This window comes from Seriola dumerili, unplaced genomic scaffold (genome assembly GCF_002260705.1).
Source record: "Seriola dumerili isolate Sdu_G_001 unplaced genomic scaffold, Sdu_1.0 BDQW01000273.1, whole genome shotgun sequence".
Lineage (NCBI taxonomy): Eukaryota > Metazoa > Chordata > Actinopteri > Carangiformes > Carangidae > Seriola > Seriola dumerili.
The window spans coordinates 2,438,605-2,451,950 of NW_019174528.1; the positions used below are offsets into that span (position 1 = coordinate 2,438,605).

Consider the following 13,346-nt stretch of genomic DNA (forward strand, 5'->3'; position numbering starts at 1 on the left):
CGCCAGTAGTGGGCGAGTGTGTGTTTTTTCTTTTTTCTCAACGCCACCTGGTCGCTTTTCTTTGTCTTTTTGTCCTCAGATGAAATATGGCCAACATTAGCCGGCACTAAAGAACAATGAGAACATGTTCATTACAAATGAAATTATCTTGAAAGATTCCCCATTCTGCTACGAGAGGAGGGTTTCATTCATGTCAGCTCAAGCCAGAAGAAAGGCATCAAATTCACATTTGGCTTTTGCAGCAGTTGAAAAATTTGCTTAAAATCTGTGTGACAGCCAGAAGGAATCACATCATACCATACATTCTCAAATAGTTGTTGTTTACCTCAACTGTACTGAGACCCAGATATTTAAAAAATAAATAAATAAATCACTTATATTACATAACATAAGTGTTGAGTGACAAAATAAGTTTATTTTATCAGACTTCTTGTCTCCTCCGTTTTAATTTGCTGCTGATGCCGTTTGCTGTAAATGCAAAACCAACACGTTCTCCATGTTTACCTGTTGTCTTGTTGAATTTAGCATAAAAGTACATTTCCACAGCGCTAATTTAATCGCTCTAACAACATAGCTGCAGTTTGTCATACTCACCTTTTCATCTTTTTTAACAGAAATACTGTTTTTTTATTCAAATCGTCTCCAGTCGGTTCAACTTCAGATTCTTTTTTTTCTTTCAATCTGTTGCTGAGCTGCTCTTGATGAAATTAAATACCCGCAATGCTTCTGTTAAGACTGTTCCCGGGTTGCTATTTATTTCCTCTCTGAGTTTGTCTCCTGAATAGAAATGTTGTTTTTTTACACGCTAATTGAGAGCAGTTGGTTCTACTTTGCCTTGTTTTCATGGCGCTGTCAATGAAACATTAAAAGACTTCTAGCAACTCAAAGGTCAGAAACTGCTCCTGCTACCACTTCACTCAACGCTGTTACAGCAGTGCTACGCATGTGTACGAAGAAATGATGAAGCCAAGAAAGTATAGAAATAGATAATATATAAGCTAAAAAAGAAAAGATTAAAATAGATTAAATATCTGAAGTTAAACTAAATGCCCAGTGAAGCATGAGCCGCTGACTTGAAGAGCCAGTATTTACGTACATGGACAAATGAAGATACTGTAGCATGAGCAGACAGGTGAGAATCTTACCTGAACCCCAAAAAAAAAGAGGCATGCACAACTGGAATTACGAGTATAATTTATGAGAAGATACTTCCAGAGCAACAGGACCAAGAGATTGGGAATTGGGACATTGATCTGATTTACTTTGTCATATATCTGTGAGTAGCGGTGATGTAGGTGATATGGATGAACTTTAAATGAATCCGTTGTCTCAGGGTGTCCTGTAAGTTTATATAAAAAACAAAAAGAGACCGGTAAATAAAATGTATCCTGTAAATCGCGGAAGCAGCAAAGTCTTTTATCACTGAAACTATCATCTAATACCTTTGGCAGACCAGAACTGAAAGTCTCAAGGTTTTTTTTTTTTTTATCCTTTAGTCGAATATTAATCCCATCGAGAAGAGGAAATTGATGTGAGGTACAAGGTTCATTTTTATGATTGAGATATGTCCATGAGGAGTCGGTTGTAAGGGAAACCATCGTGCTCAACCCGCCCCCCCCTAAGAACTGAATAATGGTTATCTCTCTAATCATGGAGGAGACAGATGGTTTGATGTGTATACCCAGATAAATAAGTCCATTACAGCTGAAAAGAAGTGGTAAAGGAGGTAATTGAATTTCCCCGGCTGCTCTGCTGAGGGACATAAGAAAAAGATTTTATAACTAGAAAAGGACCAAAATAGTTAAAATGCACGAGGTAGTGTGTAACCAGTGTGAGACCTGAAGCAAAATGTTTGCATGAAGGGAAATGACATGGACCGTCCGCTTTTTAAAAAGTAATCGAAGCAATATTTGAGTGTGGGAAATAATTTAGCAGATTTCTTTGAGTGCCATTGATATTCACTGATGGAAAAAATGGCAAAGTAGAAGCAATAATGTTATGAAAATGAATATTAAGCTAAATTTACCTACATGAAACAGTGTATTACAGGTGTCCCAGGTGTTTTTAACATTATTAAAATAAGGATGGGCTTCCATGTGTTCATGCTGATAAATTGTGCAAGGAAAAGACAAAATATTGAGTTCTGCTGAGAGTAGCTTAAGATTGATCAGGAAAAAAAAAAATTGTGTAGTCTTGCAGCAGCAGATTGGTGATTGCGACGGGCCTGTATTAGGACCAAGCAGCAACCTCCTCGGCTGAAAAATGAAGCCAAACACAGAAGTGCAAAAAAAAAAACAAAACTGCAGTTCTGCCACGAGAGTCTGGCTCCAGATGTGAGTCAATCCCCACAGACTCCCGTGTTAAAATGTCCAACAGCAGCATGTTTACAGCCTGGCACTTAAAAAAAGGTTTTATTCTCTATAGCCAGTTTTCCTCCTTCATGACAACTACATGAACTTTTATATAACCCAACAGTTTACATTTTATTAAGGTTTAAAATCATGCATAATTGAGGATGTCAGGCACTGAGCTTCAGAAAACCAATCTTCAGAAACCTGCGGGCGACGCCACAGAGGCCACGTCCATCTTTGTTTAGGGTCTGTGATTAGGACCCGGCCTTTTATTTGTTCCTGCTGTAAAATTCAGGGCCAATACAAAGAAACTGTGAACCACGAAGGGTTGAGTTTTACTGACAGTATCTTAACACTGATCAAGTGCTAACACTGACTCACAGCAGGAGAGCTGTGAGCGTGTCATGACTCTTGCCGCACTGGTGGAATAAGTGCTGTGGAGTCATACGCTGCACTGAAATGAACCAATATACTGTAGTGCACGTAATTCCAGCCTTCCTCGAAGCCACATAAAGAGACCAGCCTGTATTTGTTTGTACAGGACAGACTTTTCTTTGATTTTACAGTCTGTGTATACGTATGTCCTCTTTTCTGTGAGACCAAAATAAGCTCACCGGATAAACTGCAGACCAATACAAGGAAATGATGAATTATGATGAAATATGCAACTCGCTGTCTGTACCCCCCCCCCACCACCACCACCACCACCACCTCTCTTATTCCTGTGGATTTCCCTGCATGCCCACTGCTGGATTTTTTTTTTTGGTGCAATGAAACGTACCGTGATAGCCAATTTCTAAATACGGCTCTAAAAGCAGAATGACTCACCTAGAATGATTTGTGTGATTACAGCACGTCTGTCAGGCTGTATTGTCTGCCAGGAGCTATAGTCAACGCCAGTCCGCAGCTTATCAAGCCAAACTCCGCATTCTGCCTCACTGTAAAGGCTTTTTATGTTTTATTTTTTTTTCCTCTGTTCAGTCACAGATGATGAAAGGCAGCGACTCCCCCATGAAGCATCTTTGCTTTGTTAAAATAGAGATGTTGGCCAGTTCAGTTGTGCTGCATCAAGACAGGCCTGAGATCCTTCAGTGATTCTATCTCATACACAAATGCAATATATGTACGTATATTGCATTTCCATATATGAAATGTATGTAGGTATAAAATAAAAACATATATGTGGAAATTACATATGAAATCTATAAGAAATCGGAGCAATTTCATATATTGACATATATGTCTAGCCCGTACATGTGTGTCTGCTTGTTGTAGGCACATGTTAAATTAATGAGAAATGAATAAGAAAACATATATAAACATATAGATTTTTCTATATATCTGTTGTTTTAATAAGCTTACATATATAAATTAGATATATATATGTTGTATGTGTTCACAACGTCTTATACCATATAAATATCCATCACAGATATTGTTTTATTTACATATATGGGTATTTCATGCATGTTATACACATATATCTTCATATATCCAGAGGATGTGATAGTATATATCCCTTTATATGGCAACATGACGCTTGATATAGGGACGTACAGGTCACATATTACACGTCCATATGGTTCTGTAATGTGCTTTACTCCCAGCTGTATTTCTTTTCTCATCGGCGAGTTGTCTCATTAATGAAGCGCTTGCTCCCAGAAGTGTGATATTCCTCCTTCAATTCATTCATACGTAATAGCAATTTTTCACCTTTGGATAAAAGACAACAGGGAGTTCAGATGATTCATAGAGAGGGAGATTTTCCTGATCTGGGCAATGCACTTAGACTGTGACCTATGAGCAGGAGGGAAGTCGTTGCCTGGATGCATCAGTTCGGTAGGATAACCAGAGCGTTGTCTCTCCCAAGCCAAACATGTTTAAATCTCCTTTATAGAGGCTCAAGTCGCTGATAATGGTGCATTGAAATAGTGTTCAAGCCCTTTCTGATACTGTCTAGTGAGCTCTTTATTGTGCCGCCTCTAGCGATTAAGTGCAGTGCAGCATTTGCATGGTAATATAACAGCTCGCCGACTGCTTCAGCTGGAAAACGCTCTCCTGTGTAAGCTCCGACTGCATCTGGAGTGACCTCCAACACGCTTAACCCCCCCCTCCCCAGCTTGTTTGAATCAGCCTGGCAGATACATACCAGTGAGTGAGGATCCTCATCCTGTCAGTGTGCTACAATAACACTGCCAGGATTAATGTGCCGTAAGAGACTCCATCTGTATCTGCAACAACACCAACCTGTTTGTATCCATACGATTGGCTGTTACATAAATTAGACTTGAAAGTGAAGCTGCATGATGGTGATAGAGCTCAACAGACGACAAGTTAGACTACAAGGAAACCCCCCCACCCCCACCCCCATGTGACTCAGACTAGACCTGGTAATGTAAGTGTCGGGATAGGGTGCAGTCTCATTTACCCACACAATGGGTCAAAGATGCAACATGTAGGAAAGTCAGTTTGGTCTTTTTATCCAATGGCAGGCCAGAACATAATCAAAGGTTTATTGATTGATAAAAATGCAACAGGAATTTACTTTGTTACCGTTCACGTGTGGCGCTGTTACCCACGGTAACACATCATACCTTTGACTGATTTACTCACCTGGTCCGCCTGTATCATAGAACTTCCTGTCAGGACTTTTCTGAATAAAAGCTCACAATAGCTTGCTGCAAAAAAAACCCCAAAAAAACCAATTAAAAAGAGTCTTTCTTGCGCTTTTATTTTGTAAGCAAAATCGCTAAAGAGGAAGTGATTCTGTGGGTAACGGATATCTACATTCTCTATGAGTCTGATATTGTAAATTGATTGAAAAATAAAAGAATAAATAATCTGTCGGGACAGATATCAGATATTGCAGGTGAGACAGTTTTGGCCAATGGGCAGCCAGTTTCCAACTCGTGTCCAAAAAGTATGAAATATATACAATACATGTCGTCCCCTAAAGTGACAATAACATATGATGCAACGCGTAGCAGTTAATAGATGTGACACTCCCTCAGCCAGTGATGACGCTCCAGTGGTGACGTCTCAGTTTCCTTTTCACTGTACGAGTAACTGCCGAGTCATTTCAGACAAAACTGTTTTTCTAATCATCATTTTCACCTGGAAACAGAAACTGTGAAAACACTGACACTTAAACTGCACAACAAAAAGTCTGTTTTTTGTTTTTTTTTCTCACTTCCCCTCAGCGGCATCTGGCCGTGCAGATGTTACCGTATGGGCTGCAGAGAGGCCAGTGCAGGTTTTGATGAGGGATTACAACACGTACAGTACCCACAGTATTCTCAGGCTACATCACTGTTTAGCAAAGAGCTTCTCCGAGCCCCCGCCAGCTATAACAATACTGAATTTTAAGTTTTATGTGCCCCGGGTTTGAGCACCGCAAACTAATTCCTTTCACCACCATTTCATTGTGGAGGAGGCAGAAATCTATATCTCACAACCTGGACAAACAAAACCAAAACAATTGGCATGGCTTTATAAACTGTCTAAAAACCCCGACTGGGGGTTAGAGGAGGTCTGGCTGAGCCGACCGCTGAGGCTCTGTTTGTGGTGAAAGAACAGCACACTCTTCTTATTTCTTTGCAATAAATTGGTCAAACAATCAGCAGCTTTCCCACCAAAGCAGACTTTCAGTATCAAGACCGGCTCAGGCTGCCAATCTTCCTGGCAATAGTTTTGTTTTGTTCATGGTAATTATGCTAAAATGAATGTGACAATGATTTACTGACATTAAACAACAACATGTAGCATCTTGTTTTTTTGCAATTAGATCTGATTAATCAGTCACAGTGGTTGTCTTTGTCTCCCCCTCCTCCGGACCTCTCTGTCACGCACGGCCCACAGCTGCCTGTAAGGACTCGAAGCGGGCCCTGGAGGTATCCCAGCACGCAGAGGACATGGGTCTGATCCTTGGGGCCTGCGCCGGCGGTCTGGTGGTCCTCATTCTGCTTCTGGGGGCCATCGTCATCATCGTGAAGAAGGGGTGAGTGGCTGCGAAAACGTTTGCGTCTGCTGGGCAGTGGATGTGAGACGGGCTAGACCTTCTCACAGTCAAACATTTGCAGTCTCAAGTCTTATTGTTCCTGTATAGCCCCTCCGAAGGAGTAAATTTATCTCTATCCCACTTGGCAGCTAGGGTCTATTGAGGAAAGCGTTTGGCAATGAGAGTGAATTACAACCAGAGTTAGTGGAATGGTAGAGCATTAATCCTAAACTCTTCCACCGCTGCCTCAGCCAAGCTTTTGTGTTTCATCTCATCTTTTAATTTCAAGGTCTGTGTGTTGGCTGAGCACATTCAAATGCAGCCCGCTCGCACTGGAATCGCTGGCTGCTTTCCACCTGCAAATTACCTCTGTCGTCGATCGCACCTGCAGTGTATTCTTCCTCCACTCGCCGGGCGATGGTGGAACACTCATCTGAGTGTGAAATATTTCATCAAGGGGCATGTTATTCCATTGCCCACCCAATTACATGAGGCGAGCAGCTGTGAGGTGCCAGTGGATGGGCTAGTAATTGGTTAGGAAGGTTGTTTTTGCTTTTTTTTTTTTGGAGGGAGGAACTCCTCTGCCCCGAGGAATTTTCTCACAGAGAATAGAGGGAGAATGAATGGGGATGTCTGGGAGAAGGCAGTGACTGATAAGATTCAGTGGGCCAATCTAGCGGGCACAATAGGAGCCAGACAGCCACATGGGGGCAAACGGGAGCAGACATGTTTATATTCAGTCACAAAATACTGTCACTCTGCATGTGCAAAGTTAGACTCTGAGTTAATGTGCTTTGGTTCTGCAATCAGCAGGACAAATCAGAGATCCCATGCGCAGCCGAATATTCAGGAGGGTGGGTGCTCACGACGCAGGAAATGGGAATGAATCAAAACAGACAGAGCTTTCTGCACGCCAAAACTCAACTCAACCAATCTCAAACTTTTGGATATTTATTCAAGCACTGTCTGCAAGTGCAGGTGCTTCATCAGGCTCAACCCGCTTGTTCACACGAGTGCATATTCAAGTGCTGTAGTTCCTACTGTCTCGTGCATCTTAATGTCAGACACTGAGCGTCCGTCTCCATCTTGATAAAGGTTGGTGGACTGTGTCAACAACTGATAAGAGATGAAAAGCAGACGAAGTGTCACAGAAACTGTAACAGACGAAAGAATGTGAAATAAGTAAATGAGAGGGATGAAAATCCCATACCCACAATGCACCTTCACTGCCAAGAGTTTGGTCAGAGAGTTTTCGACTGAAGTCTGACACTAGCTGCAAGAGTTATTTGAGGGTGTTGCACAGAATCTCTTAAAAAAGTTTTCTTAGTTAAGGAAAAAGAAGTTTAAGGCATTTGCAGCAGTGAAAGATTTTATAGCGGTAAGATTCATCTGTTTCCATGGAGACTGTTTGCTGGCATTAGCTCTTGCGATACCCGCTATAGCTTTTAAGAAGCTGGTAGAAATTGAAGGAGTACGCTTCCATCCCATCCTCCTGTTATTTTTGATTGGAACTTCACATTGTTCAGCAGACGGTAAGAGGGTTTAAACTCGGTGAGCGACCCGACGCGGCGGTGCGTCCGTGGGCATGAATGACCTTGACTACAGCTGACCGCAAAGCGATCATTAAGCTGCAGAAAATAAAGGGGGATCCAACTCCAGGCAGTCAGACAAATCATAACCTGACCTGATCAAATCTCACCATGAAATCTGCCGTGTTGCAGTCAGTTTTTCCCTTAGTTTGGTCGTTTAACTGGCTTTAAGTGATTCCTGAAGTACAAGAGCAGGATAAGGAAAAAACTCATGAAAAAAACATTTAGGGAAAATCTTGCAACAGGCCCCAGGTGTGTTATGCTAGTAGCTGCTAATGTAGCCTCGAACTTCTAGCGATGAGACGAGGAGCGGGCAATAGGAGTCTGGTAAATCCTCACCCTCCGATTTTTTGAGGCAGATAATGCGACTTCACTCAGCTCCTCCCTCTGGAGCCACAAAAGGCTTTCGATCAGGAGAGACTAATAAGAGGAACAAAAGAGTGTGAGAAATCTGAAGTAAAATGGAAATTATTGTGAACAGAATGAAAAGACTTTGGAGCTTCGGCCCCCGACAGGAAGTGGCTCACCGTGGGGAACGGTACGCAGGATTAAGGTCCAGTCAATTAGAAAAGAGACTTCCCCCCTCGGTAGCCTGGACACTGGTGGTCTGCACAGTTAATGTGGTGCAGGGGGGGTGGAGGTGGTGCTGAAAGGACAAGCTGAATAACAGCAGAGAGAAATAACACTTTTAAAGTTTGACACCTCACACCCAGATGGCTAAATGTTACTTGCTGTACGTGCTTGTTTTCTTCAGCCCCGGTTCCACGGCCCAAATCTGGCCCGTATACAGCATGACTGTCAGATGCTTCTTCCACATCTGCACCAATTCTGGTGCACACACACACACACACACACACACAGAAAATCTTCCAGCTGTCAGTCAATACTGGAGGGTAACAGCTCTCACTCTGCCCAGATGTGGAAGTGTATGGGCCAGACTTGGGCCCAGGATCCTGGGGGGGATATGTTGAGCCACAGGTTTAATTTCGCTATCCAGTGTCAGGTTGTGATTGGAAAAAGATGAGGACGAGCTGGTGAAGCTGAGAGATAGTGGGAAATGGCACTTGTGACTTAAGAAAACCGTGCACAAGGAGATAGTACTTCCTGACTGAACTTTCGTCCAAAACTTCAGCAACACCTGGAAACACAGTTTGAGTTCTCCTTTAAGAAACTGACAAAAACATCCGCAACAAAAACACAGATTTAATCCAAGATGAGAAGTCCGTTGGTCCAGAGACGAGTCTTGGCGTGCGACGAGCCCTGTCTTCATCTTTTTCCCCGCTGTAACCTGCTTCACGACGGCTTCGCTTAAGAACATCCCAACGCACTGAGCATCTTCATTTATCTCTCTGGTGCCCATCTTGATAAACCATAGTCACCTCTCTTTTTCTTTTTTTTTTTTTTTTTTTTTCTTTCTCCTCACTCTCTGTCTCTCTCCTTTCCTCCTCCGTCATGCTAATCAGAAGGGACTTCTATTCTTACCCTTACTACCCGTAAGTTACTCCTCTCTCCACCCTCCTCCACCCTTCGACACCCCTGATGCCATCTCTCCCCTTGCTTGCCCTTCGTAGTCCCAGGATTACTAACGTGGAAATAAAGCATTGCTATCTCCAGCCCATCCTCCAGTATAGACCCCCCCCCTACACACCCCCCCGACACCCTCTTGCTATCACCAAATCTCACTTTCCCCTTCGTCCAGTTTCAATCTTGTAGCCCTTATATTTCCCCTCAGTCCAATTTCTCATCTCCTCACTCGCCCTGCTCTCCTTTCTTCCTTATCTCTTTGCCTGTCTTTCTCTCATTCTGCCCCTTTTCTGCTGTCCTCTGTCTATTATTACCCCCCCCCCCCCCCCCTCTCTCTTTCTCTCTCTCTCTCTCTCTCTCTCTCTGTGCCTGCCTCTCTACAGTAGGAAGAAGGTGGCCATAAACAAGGCAGCCATGTCCTACAGGCAGGAGAAGAGTCGGAAACTGAGCTCCTTAGACTGCAGCATGACGGAGCAGAGCACTCTCCAGCAGGATGAGAGGATGGCCCACTCCTTCATGGATGCCCACGGCTGCAACGCCCGAAGTAAGACGGCGAGGAGCATATGGGTGCTCTTGAGAAAGTGTCTATGGAGATGAAACTCCCTCCTTTCCTTCCTGACCTTCAGCCATGTTTACTTCCAAGCATGTATCCAATCTGTTGTGCCAGACCGTAAGAGAGAAATCTCCTGCAAGTGTCTTGTCTGTTTGAATATTCTGCAGTGTCAGTCACTCACACGTCTCGCGTCTCTGCGGAAACGCTGACTTTTTTTTTTATTCATCCTTCAGCTTTCCTCCTGGACTTTTTCAGCCGAGTTTACATTAATAACAAAGAGCAGAGTCTGTGCGTGTCAGCGGTATATGGCTCTAACTGTGTGTTGTCCATGTTCCCAGATGAGCAGCGCAGCTCCGTCAACGAGTCCAGCAGCTTACTGGGAGGCTCGCCGCACCGGCACTGTCGGAGGAAGAGCTCGCCGTATCACACGGGTCAGCTCCACCCGGCTGTGAGGGTCGCAGACCTCCTCCAGCACATCAACCAGATGAAGACGGCAGAGGGATACGGTTTCAAACAAGAATACGAGGTGAGAAAGGAGAACCAAAAAAAAAAAAGAGCCAATTAGTTCCAATTAAGGGAAATCTTGCAACAGCGTGTCATGACATTTGGCTTCCAGCTTTGTGCTGCATTTTCTACACGTTTCAACACGACAGTGGACAAAGTCAGGTCCATAAAGAAATGCTTTGCACTATGTGTAAATTCAACATGTCGTTCTGTACTTTCAACATAGAGTTACGCTATAACATGGACAAATGCAGACAGACGGCATAGAGAGAGAGAGAGAGAGAGAGAGAGAGAGAGAGAGAGAGAGAGAGCAAAACAACAACAGCGTCAGTGGTTTCAGCAGGAACGACATGTCTTTACATTTAAGTGACGAAGCCCTCTAGAGGCCATGGTAACTATGACGACCGTAAAGAAGGAAGTGAAGTGACGTCACAGAGAGACAAAGTCCGTTGTAGGGAGGAGGTCGATGGAGGATGGACGGGTCAATAAAACATCAGACTTTATCACAGCAGACTGACGTTTGTTTCCCCATTTGTTAAGCGTGACCTCGATTCCTGAACGCCGTTATTGTTATAACCATGACGGTGAAGCTCCTCCAACCACAGTCTTTCCCTAAAAAGTTGTTCATCGTCACACATGCTGTTGGACTCACAGCGCTGGAGGACTTGGGCGACACTACACAAGTCGGTTTCAACGTACAGTTGAGACATCACTTAAAATGGACACCTTCATTAAGCAGGTGTAAATCATTCGTTATTAGTCTCATTTTTCACCATGACAACAGATAATAACCGAGAGCCAGAGATTTATTTTTAGACAGTAATGTAAGATAAAGCTGATGCTGACACGCACACTCAGCGGTGTGAAGGAGAGAGGCTCCGAGACTCTTCCTTGTTTTCTCAGTGATCAAATGAAAAAATAAAAATAGCAGATTTCAGGTAAACACTCAAGAGTTTTGTGACATCACAAAGTTCCAGAAGTCCTGACGGCTGGTTTTAAGGCTCAGTTTCTGAATACAGACTGTGTGTGTTTCTCTGTGGACTGAGGCTTTGATACTTTCACAGTATTAATATAGAAGCTAGAGCTGATCTATAATCACACTACACATGGACACAGACCTTTACACTGGATGGGACCTTCGAATGTCGACAAGCATCGTCTGATCAGATGCTGGAGATGCAGTTCCATGAGCTCCTTCTCAAAAGAACAACGGAGAAGAAAATATGCTGTTACAGTGGTCGAGTCACACCGTGTCATGTTGAGTTACTGTTGCAGAGAAACACTAATACTTGCTTCAGCTGCCTGTGTTTTTTCTTATTTATTCATTCAGCATGTGATTGTGAACAAGATATTGCCTTTTTAAAGCAATGTAGAGCAAGTGAGCAGGACACCTGACGGCTACGGGGGCTGAGACCTGTGTGTTTTTATTTAAGAGATGCTCTCTCTCCCTAACACCTCCATCACCCTTTCTCCAGCTGGGCAAAAACAAGAAGAAAAACAAGATTACAGATGGTCTCTGCTTTATTGTAGGTGCAGTTAGTGGACGGAGCCGGCCTCAGTGTTTCTGCAGATGGATACCGTCGACTTTGAAAAAGGCTTAAACTGAAAGTTAAATATTAATGAGCGAGCTGTAAAATGCTGTTTTAGCTCATCTGCATTACAGAGGTAATGCAGATGTGCTGAACTTCCTGGTGTTGTGTGGACTAATTATGCTTTCCAAAGTTACCTTCTTTTCACTTTAACATGAGGATCTCCGTATCAACCAGTGGCGATGAGTCTTTTTTGCACCTCCACCTGCAGGAAGCCAGATGTACTTTTTCGATTCATTAAGCTATCCCCGGAGGCACCAACAAATTTCCCCACCTCCAAAATCAATATATGGGTCGCTTTTTCACTCCTCAGTCTGGCTCCCCATCGCCTGGAGAAATAAACAAGATGAAGGGGATCAGCTCACACACTGCTGTCAGACTTCATAACCCTTATTTCCCACAGGGTCACGCTGCTGCCATTGATCAGACATTGCAAAGGCATTGTGGGGGGGGGGGGGCTGTGAATGACTCAGGCCCTCGGTGTGGGTAGGGTACAGTATGTGTTGTCCTTGGAAGCCAACATCTGGAACCACGGGAAAGTGTGTCACCCTCGATGTCTGAGGCAGCCACCCAGTGGGTGAAGCTACGCCTTCATGTCTTCTCCTGGAGCCGCAGTGCGCCCACAACAACACCGGGAGACTGTGATGTGACGTAAAGCCTGACACACAGCGGGTTCGTCAATGTTGTGCCAAAGCAGAAATGGATATTTAACAGTAAAAAACAAAACAGAAAAGATAATCCTAACCCTGACCTTCATAATTCATTTTTTAAAAAACATTTTTGGAAGACACCATTACATTTCCTGGGTGGGTGCGGCTCAGGAGGTAGACACTAACGTCCGCTAATCAGGAAGTTGTTGATTTGATTCCCGCCTCTTCCAGTCCGCCTGTCGAAGTGTCGTTTGGGGCAAGATACTGAACCCCGGATCGCCCCTGATGTATCATTGGGTGAATGTGTCTTGTAGTGTCGATAAGTCCAGAAAACACAATATAAGTAGAGTCCATTTACCAGCTGTGGTCATTAAAGCTGCACCAATCACAATGTTTTGTATTTACAAACAATCGAATGACTATGTTTTATGTGAAAAGTGTAACTAGTGATGATGACCCATCTGCCGTCCACATCGACTCAACCGAGGTTGTTTTTTGTCTCTTTTAGTTCAACGTTCTGTCAGATTTTTGTCTCAGATGTCGGTGGAAACCAAAAGCTAAAAGAAGATTTTACAGAAAAATAAACTTG

The 13,346-nt window shown here is 43.5% G+C and overlaps 1 protein-coding gene across 1 annotated transcript in view; it reads left to right on the forward strand.

Annotated features, from left to right (window-relative positions):
* Window positions 1–13,346, forward strand: part of LOC111230536 (receptor-type tyrosine-protein phosphatase U-like) — a 197,375-nt gene that overhangs the window by 145,974 nt on the left and 38,055 nt on the right. The window contains exons 14-17 of the mRNA XM_022757294.1: window positions 6,210–6,348; window positions 9,401–9,430; window positions 9,845–10,005; window positions 10,353–10,540. Coding sequence (XP_022613015.1) covers window positions 6,210–6,348; window positions 9,401–9,430; window positions 9,845–10,005; window positions 10,353–10,540 — 518 coding nt within the window. The remainder of the gene's footprint in view (window positions 1–6,209; window positions 6,349–9,400; window positions 9,431–9,844; window positions 10,006–10,352; window positions 10,541–13,346) is intronic.